The sequence below is a fragment of the Hetaerina americana genome, unplaced genomic scaffold, assembly GCF_022747635.1.
Source record: "Hetaerina americana unplaced genomic scaffold, ioHetAmer1.1.p SCAF_7, whole genome shotgun sequence".
Taxonomy (NCBI): domain Eukaryota; kingdom Metazoa; phylum Arthropoda; class Insecta; order Odonata; family Calopterygidae; genus Hetaerina; species Hetaerina americana.
The window spans coordinates 49,417,481-49,433,401 of record NW_027287316.1 but is presented as its reverse complement, the minus strand read 5'-3'; the positions used below and the strand labels follow the sequence as shown (position 1 = coordinate 49,433,401).

The following is a 15,921-nucleotide window of genomic DNA, read 5'->3' as shown; positions in this document are numbered from 1 at the left end:
GTCGTGCTCCATGCAAAATTGGGAGGCCATAAGCTAGTGCTGCGCTTGATCCTTTTTTAAATCCTTTTATTATACTCTTATATCCTAATTTCACGGGCTTTTAGAATGCATTATACGCTATGCCCTCAAACTCGAACTAGGGTGCTTTTTCATTTGGGACTAAATCCAGTGGTGTGCAATGATTGATGAATTTTATGTATTGTCCTGTAACAGCCATTCGTATCGGAGATTGAGTTGAATTTATTGGAGTAAATGCGTGAACTTCATGTATCGAGCGACCTAAATTGAAGTAACCACGAAAGGCGCCCTTATTTTTCTTGAAGTTCTTTACCTTGTGGCCAGCTTGTAATAACTGCTGGGTATGATTGTGTGAAATCTAGTAGTTAGTAGCTTTTATGGGAGGCAACCAACAACTTAGGTCATTTGCGCCATTAGGTTTGGACAGGAAAGTATGAAGGGTGGAGAGAAACCCGGCTTCGGCGTTAATCTAATCTTATCGAAAGGCGCCAAGGAGCGCGCAGTTTAACTTCCCATCGGACGGACGATATACTCACCCAAAGTGGTCTTTACCAGGCACCTCAAGCAGGGATCGGGATACCACTGAAAAATATTTGTTGTCTCCGGGGAAGGCGTCGGTGGGAAGCCAGCACGTTAGCCACCTATCATCAGGCCATCATATCAGCACCATCTCGATCCCTCTGAAATCGTCACCTTAATTTTTCATAGAGGTCTATATCAGAGTGAAGATAGCAATTGTCAAAAAAATTAAAATATAATTGCTATATTTAATGAGTTTTGAGGTGCGATGGACGCATGTTATATGCATTTCATCTTCGCCGTTATTTCCATCCTCTAGAATTACAGTGAACAGGAAAGTATAATTGCTCATCTTTTTGACTGATATGTCTTTATGGGTGGTGCATGGTGACGTATACATTACTGGCACACTGGGCAGGTCGTAAAATACCGTAGATTAGGATTTAAAAATGGTATAGTATAATTACTAATATACGTGCTCGTAATTGAGCTAAAATGCTGAAAATGTTTCAGACAGGAAATTTCTGTAATATCAAATAAAAAAACGTGGTGTAGCGCTCGAAAAGTATCGTCTTTTGACTTTCTCCTCTCTTTGTTCTCAATGCAAAATAAACTGCTCTTACCCAGGCTGTGTGAACCTTAAACGGTTTGGTATCAGGTGAGTTCCATCCAACTAGCCATCGCCTTGAATATGGGGAAAATATTTCGCTTCTGAAATAAAAACTTCAATTCGCACTGTACCAAAAATGTTAATGGAAAAAACCCTAGTACCCATATGTAGTGGTACCTTCTTTATTTTTTATAATGTTGATTTTTTTACTGTTGGTAATATTATAGTTAAGTTCGTTGCCACGGAACGTAGAATGTTGATGACGTCATACCCGTCTGCAGAGGTAAGAATGAGAATCTCCGCCATTATTTATCATGATCAACTCCCGCAACCTTAAATCACACGAATGTGGGAAGGAGGAATTAGATGAAGCCATTTCGGGCCAATAGTTCCTTTGAGTCAGTAGTATTAATCCTGAAATGAAGATATATGTGACATTATGTGATCCGCGATAATCCGTTGGTTTCGGCCGTGGTGTTGTCAGCGAACTTAGTGTGTAGGCTTAGCTTGACTGAAAGACTCGATCAACGTGGGCGTAAAGGTCGTGAGGTGCTAGATGCTGAGGCATTTAGCATTTAAGGTACGGCAGTGGATGGAAAAAGGAACTTGCTTTGTTCTACGTGGTTTTGCAGCTGTATACCCTGTTTTAAAAAAAAGTCAGCAATCAGCGCGCGAAATTGGTATTTTAAAAGTGAGATTTTGGTGAATATTTATATCCTTCGAGACAATTGATATTTATAACCAAAGAGTATGACAGTGCAGACTGGAATATACGGAGTCGCAGGTGTGTTCTCACACACTTAAGAATTATAAATAATTCAAGTTTAGTTGAGTGTTGAAGATAAATAACTAATTAGTAATTATTCAATGGTAATGTTGAGATTGAATTTTGGTAGCGGTCTCATGATTCAGTATTGTCAGCAAGGAAATGTTACTGTAAATAAAGAAGACGGAATAAAAAAGTGCATTTAATTGCTCAAACTACACGCCCAAAAGAGGAGGGGACTTGAAAAAATGTGCCCATTTGCATGTAAATTTATAAATAAACGTATTCGTTGCATAGAATACATAAATATTGCATACATTAAATATTACATGCCTAAATACGCACATTAAATATTACATACCTAAATATTACATACATTAAACAACACATTATTTCATAAAAAAAATACTACATACATTAAATATTGCATAATGCATTTAATTCATTATAAATAGTTAAAGCAGGAAGGCAGTTTTCACAATATCCATATTGGTACAATTTGAATTCATAATGAAAATTTATACCATCACAGTTTACACGAAGCGTAGGATAGTGGTACCCCACGATTCCCAATTACAGAGAAAACCTAATAGGTATATATTTAAGCATATTATTTACATTTAGCCATCGTAAATTGTCTCACTGAGGAGGAGAATGATCCACCTGAACATGAATTTTATGTAAGAACTGTATAACTGTTACATTGATGCGTTGAATGCATAAACCGTAATGGGTTTATTGAAAACGAGGAAACTAAAGTCAATTTTGAAAGAAATGGAGATGAAAATAATAATGTCTTAGTACCTTAGTATTAAATGGCGGAGATATTGAGAGATTTGTTTTAATTATTCATGTTATCATTTATTGGTGTAGGGAAGTATCCATTAATGCCATGCAAGGCGTGTATCCATTGAAACTCCAATAAACCAGAAAGGTCTCAAGTGGGCAAAAACAACATTAACAATTTTGATCTTAAACATTATATTCAAGGCATAATATAGTTTTATCAATCGCGCGTTTGCAATATTAATTGCATGAGATTTTATTTTTCGAATTCACAAAATTGTGTTAAATCCTTTTAGCTACAGTAACAATATCAAAATTCTTTTTCACAATTTAGATTATTTCACGAAGATAATGTATAATCTGTGGATCTTATGTTGTAAGAAATGATCAACCACCATAGTTAGTAACTTGAATATTGATGTTAGTGGGAAGGCAATTGGAAGTTTCTTTTCCTGTACCACCTCATGTTTCCCTTTAAGACATCGTACCCGCAATATCGCGCGAATCACGTAATTTGAGTAAAGCTGTGAGTTCTCAGAGTCAGCCGTATTTAAACTCGGTACCTCCGGCCTTTAGCGTAACATAATCCCCACTATTATCCCTATAGAAGGCATTAAGGGCTAACTTACTCACTGCGTATGGCATGTATATACATACAACACGAGTACTTGATGATGACGTTAGGAAAATCAAAATATAATTTTTGAAGAAAGTTTTTATCTACCCGGTCGTCCTCAGAATTTAGAACTTCCCTCAGAATTTGTAAACCACGCACCGAGCTTTGGTCGGTATTTGAAGTAAAGTTAGTAAAGAATGAGTTAAGGTATAAAGAATGTATTGAGTGTATTGAAAAAATTACTTAAAAACCCATATTACCTGCACGCAAGAAATAAGTGCATTAACTTAGCCAGTTTTGGCGCAGAGAAATTTAACATTCTTCAGATCACCGCTGTCGTTTCGAATGGATAATTCTGAAATGGTGAATTCTGACACGGTATTAGTTAAAATGCGCCAAATCACTACAATTCTAATCTGTTCCGTAGAAGTTCTTAGATCCAAGAGATTTCGTCCGTAGCGGAACCCGCGAGACAGGAATGTTTAAACCGCAATGCCGGGCAGCTAATGATGAATTTTTTTTAAAAGCCTCCGAGGGACGTTTTTAGTTTATATTTACATTTAACTTGCTTACCTATAAACTCCATTTCACGGATGAAGTTTGTTTTTATTTTTTGTGGCCCGAGCGCAAATAAAACATGTTAGTCTTTCCGTTGGTCACTATTTTGCAATCGTAACCATATATGTCCTCGAAAAATAACGTCCGTGACGTACTTTCATCAGAATCATACATTTGACATTAAATACAACCTTTCTTTAGCAAAATTTGCTTCCCACTAGAATAAATGCAGCGAAAAAATTAATTCAATGACCAGGGAGTAGAAGATTGTTCGGTAGAGTACAGAAGTATTAGCTAATGTGGGTTACAGGTATCCAGATGTTGAGCTAAACGGTGCCAAAGAATTTGACAAATTCTGTAAATTTTAATAACTATCAATGGATAATCCGTGAGTTCCTTTTAGATCCGTTAATTTAATATCTGAAAAGTTTATATGAGTTGATGAGCACGTGTGATAGTAGATAGAATGATCGTACACAGCAATTCATTTTTGTAAAAATTGGAGACTGTAAATGAAAATTTTCTGTAACTATTGTTTGGCAGGCGGTATCTTATTAGTGATTTTATTACAAATCTTGTGTAGGAAAAAGTAATTGATACATATTTCGAACTTCAGGAGTTAATTAAAGAGTCACGTTTCGAATGTTAATTACTAAGTTTTCGATATCATTTTTATTCTGATTTGTTTATGTATTTATTTTAATTATTTTTTCTACAGCAATATCGCTAAGCTGTATTTGCCGAAGAATACTACCTTGATCAAAAAGTTCCCGGAATAACCACCGTGTGGCGCTCCCATCGTTCCGATTTGAGTTCTGTTTTTTTTTGTTAAATTGGTACATCTGTTGTTGATATTCCCTTTAAATCTTAGTGTCATAACTTGACATTTGCAAAAGTTACGTAGCCAAGAGTACATCTATCTCTGTGTGTGTTGGCGATTTTTTACAATTTCAGAAATGGATTTAAATTTGCAACAACGAACTTGTATTAAATTTTGCGTAAAAAACGGATTTAGTGGCGCACGGACGTTGGAAATGTTGGAAAAGTGTTTCGGCAACGATTCTCTAAAAAAACGGTCGTTTACCAGTGGCACGAGCGGTTCAGAAGTGGTCGTGAGTCAATCGAAGATGATGAACGCAGTGGCAGACCATCGACATCGAAAGTCGGTGAAAAAATTGATAAAGTAAAAGAAATGTTGGTCAATAACCGCAAATTAACCATCAGAGAAATAGCGGAGGACTTGAACATTGCCTATGGATCCGCCCAAGACATTGTGGTTAATGATTTGGGTTTCCGTCGTGTAGCAGCCAAAAGACCTCAATTTCATGCAAAAAAGAGACCGTGTTGACGTCGCAAAAGACATGATTTGCGAGGCTGAATCCGATCCCACATTCATCAAAAGGATCATTACTGGAGACGAGACGTGGGTTTATGAGTACGACACGCAATCCAGACATCAGGCAAGTGAATGGCGTTCACCAAATGAGCCGAGACCAAAAAAACCACGTCGTTTTCAGTCAAAAAAGAAGGCAATGCTGACGGTTTTCATGGATTACAACGGTGTAGTGCATCATGAATTTTTGCCAGAAGGCCAGACAGTAAACAAAGAGTATTATTTGGGCGTTATGAGACGTTTGCGTGAAGCAATTCGCCGAAAGAGACCAGAAATGTGGGCAGAAAACTCGTGGATTTTGCACCATGATAACGCACCGTCGCACAGTGCTATCATTATTCGTAATTTTTTGACGAAAAATGCAACAAATACCATCCAACAGCCACCGAATTCACCTGATTTGGCTCCCTGTGACTTCTTTCTGTTCAATCGAGTTAAAAAACCATTACGGGGAACGCGTTTTAGCAGCCGAGAGGAAGTAATGGAAAAATCGCAGGAAGCACTGATGGACATACCGAAAACCGAATATAAAAAATGTTTCGAGGATTGGATCAAGCGCTGGCATAAGTGTGTTGCAGTCGATGGGGATTACTTTGAAGGGGACAATATAGATTTAGATGAATAAACTTGTATTTTTAATTTTCTGAATAAATTCCGGGAAATTTTTGATCAAGGTAGTATAAACATGATTAATTCATTATAATTTTGCCTTAAAAAGCTGTTGGCCTCTTCTTAGTTTTGAAGGGAAAAGTGGTCACGTAGACAACGTAGTTGTGATTGAAAGTTTTCGAGTACTTTTAAGTAAATTAGCAGTAACTTCATAGTCTGTTCCCTCGGAGTAAATTCATCTCAAAGTGGTTATCAGAGCCGAACTATTCTGATATCAGTTGTCACTCCTCACATTAATGCTAAAAATACATATTTTTTACCTATTGTTTATCATTCGTATTCATTGTTTTATCCAACTATTATTTGACCTGGTGTGATTACAGATTTTTAATGTTTAACTCGTGAAAGATACTGCTTATCCGGTAAAATCATATTTGTAGCTTTAATTGTAGCATTGCCTTAAAAATAACCGTACCAAGTATCCTCTCGAAAATAGATGAAACCGTACAAACTCTCCAATATGTGACAGCGATATGCTTCTTATGCATGTTCAGTAGTTGTACAACTAGTGTGCTTGCGAAAATCAAGGGGTATAAACGAAAAATGAGTGAGTTAAGAAGATTTGATACAGTTATGATGAACAATTTTCCATGTGAAATTATTTTCAGCCTATTTTCATTTATTTTTCTGGTCAAATATTGTAAAATATTAAGTTTACTGGTCTTTTTTCTCACTGAAATATCCTTTTGACTTCGGCTTTGAATGTTGATATTTTCTATTTCCTATTACAGTCATATCGAAATTTAAGCTCTAAATTCGGATTCATCCCCTTCAGGATTCCAGAAAATGGAAGAAATAATAACATTTGTGATTTAGACTTAATTACAAGTTGGTACAATTTCAGGTCGAATATAGGGATTCAATCAAAGGATACTTCCCGGAATGGATGAGGAACTACCGGCACCGATAAATCCGCATTGAGTGGATTACTGAAAGAAACTAAAAATCCAATTATTAAAAAACATTAAATTTGTTATCATATCGTTTGCCCAATGAGAGATTGTATTCGCGGAACTTAAATCTTAACATACTATTTTTAGAAACTGAATTCTTTAATTTTCCAGCATTTTTGTGAAGCTGTAGTACATTTTATGAATCAACAGCAAGCTGAAAATGATGATACATATGTTTCTTGGTTATGATATTCGTAAGGTTTTATTCCCTCGGGTTCATTTTTTACCTTTTCCTGTACATATATCTTTCCAAAAAATTTTGTCTCTACGATTTTTCTCAATCCGTGGGGATTTACTCCACGGGCCATATTAATTTAGTCCCTAAGCAGGACGGCCTGGCTATTTATTTTCAGTTGAATGGGAAACTAGTTCAACCTCGTTTGAACAATTCCCACGGATCTCCTTAAGCGCTCGCCGAGTGATTGGAGGAAATGCCAACGGACTGAATAGGTCACGTGAGATTCCTCTCACGCACCGACGGTATTAGCGTCCTGTTCTTTAATATTGTCATAGAAGGGTTATTTTATTCACGGCGTGAACTTTGGTAATACCGTCTGATGTAATTTTAAGTCTTCATATTGTGACATCCTGCTCCCGCCGACTTTGATATGGATTATAACTTTCAATTTTTCTGCCACAAATAAAGCCGCGGACCAAATGTCTCTCATATTTTCTTCACATGAATATACGTACTGGCCTGGATGCTCTTGAAATAGAATTTTAGATGCATAAAGGTTGCGGATTTTCATTCGGGCTCCTGAATATCATCCCATAAAATTGTGGCCCCTACTTTTGGGCACAGGAGGCTGAATGTGCGATTCAATTGTGTACCAAATCAAAAAGTTGCGTCTGCTTGCCTTTTATTTTGTATTTGACTATTGGTGCATTATTTCACCGAGTAGAAACACAAGTATACTTATGGTGAAGATTGATGCGAACGCTTCCAGTGAGCTTAGTCTGAGAAAGATGAATTCCTCGAGTAAGGCGGGCACCGAAGCATCCTCGCTTCGTGGAAAAATGAAAAGTTCACATAGATGTGTTAAAAACATTCGGTAATTTTCACATTTATATTTAACAGACTTTTTTCAGACTGACAATATCAAATCATTGTAAATGGCTTTCAACGTTGCAAACCATGGACAGTTTTTATTCAATATCATCTTGAAAACTAAGTACCGTATGTACATTTGAATTTAACCGCGAATGTTGCTTACCGGGGGAATAATAGCTTCTAGAATATTGTCCTGGACGTTTTTCATTACAATGAAAGGACAAAAAAGATCAATTTTTACACTCAGTACTCCGGGCATGTTTTTACAGTGCCAGTATCAAGGTGTGTGACCTCTTTTAAAGCATGGTTGTTGTCTTTAGTGTGAAAATTGACTTGTTTCATCCTTTCATTAAAAAATATTAATTTTTTTCTGTTTCACCAGAGCCCCATATAGTGTCTTAGATCGAAACACATGTATAAACTTTGGTCAACCGAAGGCAATGTATGCAGCAAACACTTAAGAACGTGCCTATTACGTAGTAGGGAAGACTAATGTGGAGCGTAGCGTTGTATGGCTCTAAAACTTAGAACTTAAAGAATAGAACATTAGTGTAATATGTTGAAAAGTTTTGAGGAGGAGATGTCGAGGAATATGAAAAGAGCCGAATGGAGGAGAAGGCAATTGAAGGAAGTGGAGGAAAGCTAGATAGTAAGAAAAGATTTGTGAGAGAAATTTGAAGTGGACAGAAAGAGTGAACGAAGAATATTTTTGGAAGACAGTGGTAGAACAGAATATACAATGCCTATGCTTCTGGTATTAATGTCTAAGTAATGTCTAAGCTGTCGAATCTCATGAATAAAGGAATTATATTATTATATTACATATAAAAATGTCAGCGGTGTACATAGTATATACGGGAATTTTTAAAGACGTTTCGTTACCTAACCTAGCACGGTAATTACATGCCGTAACGAAACATAAATGTGTTTAGTAGTTCCCGAACTTCTCCATTGACTTTTCCTTTCTCAGTTCACTGATCGTATTTCCTCCATTAATATTTCCTATTTATACTCTAGTGATTGAAAATATTTTTCATGCAAGGAATAGTATTCTTTAATCTAATATTCAAATAGGTCAGTCACTAATTTATCGCTAATAACTGAATATTATTTTTTACAGATATGGTGCGGGACGCCATTGGATTTGACCTGGGAGGGGTGGAGAGGAGGTGAGTAATGTGAAAGTTTTGATTTTCTGTTTCCTCGGAAAATTAATGGGCATTTACATTTGAAACGCGACAGTGAAATTTCAGAGCCCATTGCCGGATTTTTTTTTGGATTCATCTATTTTTTTAGTATACCAATGAGTGCTATCAACGTTTGAGTTGCACGCGGTCCTCGTATCCTGGTTTGAAGTACACACATCCCTGGCGCTTACGATTATTTTATGCTTCTCTGCCAGTTATATTTATTGATCATTCCTCACAGAATTGCCCAAGGTCTACCACTTGCGTCTTTTCCTTTTTTATATTTCTGCAGGGTAGAATGTTACTTACCCAATGACGCGTGAATATATTTGTGGAGTGAGCAAAGTTTTGATACATTATCAAGGTCTTTAACGACCTTTTTCAACGGCGTTTGCCATTTTTAATTCCCCTCTTCCGTGTGCCATAACCTTCCATGACTCCCACAGACGATATTCATAACAAATCTGAAGATCTTTAACTGATGCGTGACAACTATGACGGTAGACCTCATATTTTTCTGTCTTTCTTAAATTTAGGGTTGTACTAAGCTTATAACTCCCTATTAGAGAACCTCACTGCTACTTATTGTTGCCATTTTAATTGTATTAACGCAGTTCAGGGCCAGTATTCAATATTAAATTATCTTTTAACACCATTAGGAATGGTGAATATAGATCATTTAAATGTCATTTAGATAATACCGTTTTGTGACTATGCGCGGTTAAATTTATCTTTAATTTATATTTTACCGTTTGCTTGTGTTAGGGAAATATTGCGTCATTTGGGATGATTTTGCTGGTGAACATTTCTTCAGCCTTTTTCTTCATTTCTTCCTATTTTCCAACTGAGGACAAACTGCACTGAATTGCCAAGCATCCAATTGCTTTAGATTTAATTTTCAAAATCAACTTGGAGGCTGATTCTTTTCTTTCTGCTTTCTTACCAATTAGGTGTAAATGCTCTTTAAATCCGGTTAACTTCTTAGTGTATCAATCACTGCCGTTCAGTCCGGTGAAAACTTTATTTGCGACTTGGAAGGTGAAAGAATAAAAGCGTGCAGCATTAGTCAAACAGACTCTTTTTACCTTGAGGCCACTTTGTATCCGCCGTCTCCGACCGTCCAATTTTCGAGCGTGATTAATGTCCTCAACCTACAAATGCCTCTTTCGGAGTAATTATTTATGGCCAGTGTTATTCCTTACCTCCAAGGTGACGTCAAGTTCTGTAAAACACTAGAAAAATGTGAGATCTTTATCTCGCCCTTGAGGAATCTTGCGAAGCCATAGACTTTGTAAAGTTGTATTTCATTCCATATTATCGGGACGATGGTTATTTCCCAACTGTAGGCAGACATGACTCAAGAGGCGTAATTCTGAAAAAAAATTCTATTTTGCCTTGCATCGGTGTTTATCTATCGGAGTTAAATTGTGCATTTCTTGCAGTTGCGAATGCAACCACTCTTATGTGATAAATGTATGAAATATTTACCGTATGGGTTTGTCATTGTCTCATCTTGAGCCATCGTCATCCCCATTTTACTTTAATAGAACCGGATTTATGTTCCCTGGGCTTGAAAGGTGGAGCAGTGCTATTTCTGTTGCAATACTTCCGTGTCATCAAATTCTTACTCTCTACAATGGATTGAAAGGCTTAGTGCAAAAGTATTTGTATCCATTTTTTTGGTAGACTTAAGCCATTTTAATTTTGCAATTATAATATTTATTTCAAACTTCTATCCAAGTAAGAGTAAGAAAGCATTAAATTTCCTATCAAATGCGAATTTGTGGTCCGAAGCATAGCGGAGGAAATATTTCTCACCATAAATACGGACATAAGAGAGAGGGATGATACTGAAGCAGCGATATCGATATTTGCCGTAAGAGTTTGACCATCAGTAATAAGGCATTTGGAACAGCTTGGCAACCGGAAGAGAGCACTCCAATGTCTTCTAGTGTCAAACCTTAACACACCAAAGTGTCACTTTTGACCAAGGTATTGACGCATGGGTTCCCTTCAACCTTTTCCATTGAAATTGCAGTGACTTTTCCATTTCATTTGGCAGTCTCAAAGGCGAGACCTCAGTTGCGTTTAACTTTTTAATTCCAAAATCAAGGAATTAAGTCCATATTAATTTCACCAGTTGCCAAAACGTACATAAATGCTAGGGATATTAAAAATTTAATTTTTAATTTAAGACATTTTTCAAAATGGTCAAAATATTATTCATCGTTGTTATCAGAGTAGAAGATAACGATTATCTCATTAGAGGAAAGGTAAAATAGAAGAAAACAGCAATTTTGTGCTCTAATAATATTAACCCTTTTATGGAACACAAAATGTACGCAACCAACTGGTTACGCCTCCCCTACCCTCATACAGCCCCGCAAATCCATCGTAGACTTGTCCTCGCACGTCTTCCAATCTTTCTGTATCTTGAATCATCGCGAAAATGGGAATCGGCAAAGGCAGAGAGATCTGTTTGAGTTCCACCGAATGATTGATTGGTAGTGAGCAGTGTCGTACGTCTCGAATGAAGTAGATAGCGGGAGTTTTAGGAGGTGAGAAGAATTTTAAATTTACGTGTTCGAGACGCTGAACAGCCTTATTCGATTTGATTGAAAAGTATATCGAGTGAATAAAAATAAGTGATCGGATAAAATGCGCAATTCGTGATGAGGAATGTTTATCCTCCAGTGACCTTCCCGTTTTTTTATGCCAGTTCTTTTACAGGTTTCTCTGACGTCCGGAATACGATTGCGTAGCAGGAAATACCAGCTTGATGTGCGTGTTCCCGACTTTATTATTCCAATGCTCCAAGTGTCGCATTGAGAGAGATCTAAAATCGTCTTTATATGCAATTGATTGATAGAAAAATGGCTCGGACTCCCGAGAAGTATTCAACTAGGAGGCCCGCCGTGAGAATATACCGCTTTCTCTTTCCACAAGCCGTCAAAAATGTGCATACTTCGTGCTTCCATACTTCTTGGAAACTCGAGCCCTTGCAAGGAGCAGCGAAGGCGGTGGGTTATTCTGGGCTCACATTAAAGCAGACCCCGGCAGATTCGAGCAAAAGGAACGGATTGTGCAGCGTCCCGAGGATGGAGAAAACTTGAGGAAGTGGCAAATGAAACCATGGCTGTTATGTGCTTTGCAGAGAGACTACCTGAAAGATAAATAAATGAGAAGAAACTTTAAGCTCTTATCTCGTACGCTCCCTCTTCGTCGGTGGTGGGGGGAAGGGGGTAAAAAAGCCACACTTCGTAAAGTAGACTAAACCAATTAGGAGGACGAAATAAAAAAAAGAAGACGCTCGCCCGCACGACTCCCAACACATACACACCCACACACACACACACGTGCACACACTAAATCCGCAGCGTGTCAACTCGTTTTCTTTTCCTCGGGAAAGGAGAAATCTCACCACCCTCCAGCTGCGGGATGAAAAAATTTTTTTCCTCCTTCCGGCTCTCCCGTTCAGGCCTCCCGTCGTCCCTCCTTCCCCGTCTTCTCCGTCCCAAAAACCTTCTTCCTTCCTCGCCCGCTCTCATTCGCCCTCTCATTCAAGACGGCGACGGGAATAAAATGGAAACGCGGCTGGGGAAACGCGAAGAATGGCGGACTGGCGTTATTATTTTTTCCCTCTGCCTCCTCCTTCAAGATCCGGACCCCCATACGAACGCTCCCCCCACCCCTCCCCACTGACGCGCTCACGACGATGCGGGCACGCCGGACGTGTCCCCATCGTTCACAGTCGCGTCCCTCGAGGTGGTTACAGGATCCAAGGAGAGTGAAAAGACCGGGAAAGTCGGAGGGATTACATTTTAGGCATGGAGAGTGCCGGGGGAGAAGTGATACGTAAGCCTCGAGATACTGAAATTTCAGGACAGACGTCTTCAGAAAAAAAATAATGACCGGACCGAATTTTTGCATTCGAATTCCACCCTATTGGTCTTATCTGTGTAAATTAAACACTTTGAAGGGTAGCGAGAGATTTTTAGTGCGTGATTTTTCTTATTTGTGGATTTATTTAGATTTTTCATGGTTATTTTTGCGGAGACTCTTTTTAAAGAACAAATGATTTTTTATCCAAATTTCCAGTTGTTTTCATAGGATATGAAAATCAGATTGAGGTGTGGCAGGTGTAACACAGAGAATAAAGGGCTTTAAAGCGGATCATGCGTGGGTTCTGTGAGGCATTTTTACAACCGTTTTGCAAAAGAAAGGTTTTGCTTTGTGGTGAGTACAAGAGATGTGCGAATGCGCAACCTTAACCTTTTTTCGTTACGAAGGAAACCGAGGAATAGGATCGAAGGAATTGTTTGGTATGTTTCAGTAATTAGTGCACATCGGAATATTAGTGCTTACTTGGGGAATTGATTTCTGAAAAACATGCCTTTCGACCTGAAGCTAATGAAGGCCGGGAAACATTCCTTTTTGTGATGAAGTTCATTACTCGACTGGAAGAAACGGGACTCCGCGTTGGAATTTATTGTATTGAGTTAATTTTTACCAAGAACAGAGAGGTATTGGAGTTTCGGGTATATGGAAGTTATGTATTTCAAATGGTAAGTCGGTGGACGGGGTAGATCAGTGGGTAGAGTGCTGTGCTACTGATTACAGGATCCTGGTTCGATTCCGTGAGATTTTTCGGATACTCAACCTTCCCTAAAACCCCTATGTGGTACAGAGAAAGGAACTGCCTTCTTCCCTTGCATATGTGTTAATTCCTTATGCCATTGGATTGGAGTACTAGGTGAGCCCTACCCTCACTTGTCAAAACAACATACGGGATGATAGCTGTGGTGATGATTATGTGATAGGTCAAAAAGACAAATTAATGGTAGGGTTTAGTGATCATTATTGGCATGTCATACAACATAATTTTTGCCTCACAAATTCTGGGTCCTCGACAAAGTTTGAATTTCATGCGGTACTTGTAATGCTGATAATGAAATGTTTGAATACTACGGCCAGGACTGTGCTGTCGTATGCAGGGGAATTGTCAGGGGAACTATCTGTGTCGTCTAAGGTAGGCAACCACTATCAGTTGAAAATGAATTAAAAATGAATCGCAGACTGTGTTATTCATATTTTGAAAGCTGCTTGCAGTAAGTACATGGGCGATTCAACTGGCAGAAAATTTAACTCAATGACTTTTTAACATGATGAAACCAAAAATATGGGCCGAAATAAAAGACTTGCGTGTTTTGTGAACTTTCGATGATCATAAATCAAAAACTTTTGTGTTCAATCAGACAAAAATTGGAGTTTAATAAAGAACGGTATCATTTTATACTGCCAATGCCCAAATGAAGAATAAATAACATGTCCTTCAAGATAGGGAGATGCGTTCGAAAACTCTGTTTTACATCTCTCAGATTGTTAATTTAAAAAGTAGAAACTTTTCATATTTATGCAAAAATATTTCTAAAAACATACGGAAGTTAAAATTGCAACAAATATTTTATATTGTTAATTTAAATGTTATTTCGTAACAATATCATAACATCAAAAAAATATCCCCCCGGTGATGCTAGAAGAAAGGGGGGACTAGAATACGGCTGACGAAATGTTCTATAACTAATTTATCCATAGAATCAGCGTATTTCCCCTTATTTTCATTGTCTTTCAGGTGTTTTATCTGGTAAAAGCCACTAAGTTAAACTTTACGTCACTGTATTTGCACCATAGCTTGACTATCTCGATAATGGTTACAAACTTTATCATCAAAAGCAACTTCATTGCCGAAAACAAGAATAGTTACGTGAATAATACATAACCGCAGAAATTTATACCATAATTCAGGAGATTAGTGTTACATTTACAGCCATAAAATTTTTGGAATCTGTGTTCATTGCAATCTCATCAATGCATGTACAATGTCCTGATGTGTAAACTAAAAAGCACTTTTACATTAATCCTTACATGATTGCGAAAGTCTTCCACACAATAGCGTTCATTATGACGGAGCGTAAAAACGAAATAATTAATTCTGCACTCGTTATTTTCGCATTGCATAGCACTCTCAAAACGCGCCAACGCCGTGCATCAAAAATCCTTTGATGAGATCGGCCAAAACAAAGGCAGCATGGCTCCGCTAACCCTCCTGAATGGAACAAAACAGACCTCTCCAAAACGAGAGAGCCGGACATCTGCCTCGACCATCTTATCTACTTTGAGAAGCGCTAACGAGCAGCATCTCGAGAAAAGTTTAAAATTGAATTAAAACCTACGCAGGTGCATTCAAAACTTTTTCGTCCGTTCCCATATCCCACGCCCACAGACACGGGAAGGTGGATGCGCAGACTGATTTACATACCCGAGGAAGGCGGAAAAAGAAGGAACTGATTTTATTTTCGTTATCCATTGCGAGGTTAGGTTAAGCTCCCCCTCTCACCACACACCCCCTCTTTGGGGTCACGTTTACTTTTGGTCTGCATCGTGAGCGTGACTGCGTTTTTCTTATTTTTCTCCGCATTTTCAAGCAACCGCTCCCTATTTCTGGTCAACGTGCTTTTGTTTCAGAAGCTGCGAATTAATTGCCCTCGTAAAAAATTATGAGTTGGAGCTGCGGTCTCAGGGATACTGGAAAAACTAAGATGGGATTCATCCATTCGAAAACAGAAAATTTAATGCTAAAATATTTTTGAAGTGTGTTTAGAGGTTACTAAGGTTGATTTATAACTCTGGGGTACTTTGTAATGTACAGTTTTGGAGAATTCCTCTTGGTGTTGTTGTATGATGTATATAAATTATTTTGTATCTACTACGTATTGAATTTTAAAGAAACTACGG

General features: G+C 37.9%; 1 protein-coding gene across 1 annotated transcript in view; it reads left to right on the top strand.

Moving 5' to 3' along the window:
* The window catches only part of Pde9 (phosphodiesterase 9), a 247,324-nt gene that overhangs the window by 185,128 nt on the left and 46,275 nt on the right, over window positions 1-15,921 (top strand). The window contains exon 3 of the mRNA XM_071595715.1: window positions 9,060-9,108. Within this exon, the coding sequence (XP_071451816.1) occupies window positions 9,062-9,108 (47 nt within the window). The 5' untranslated portion in view covers window positions 9,060-9,061. The remainder of the gene's footprint in view (window positions 1-9,059; window positions 9,109-15,921) is intronic.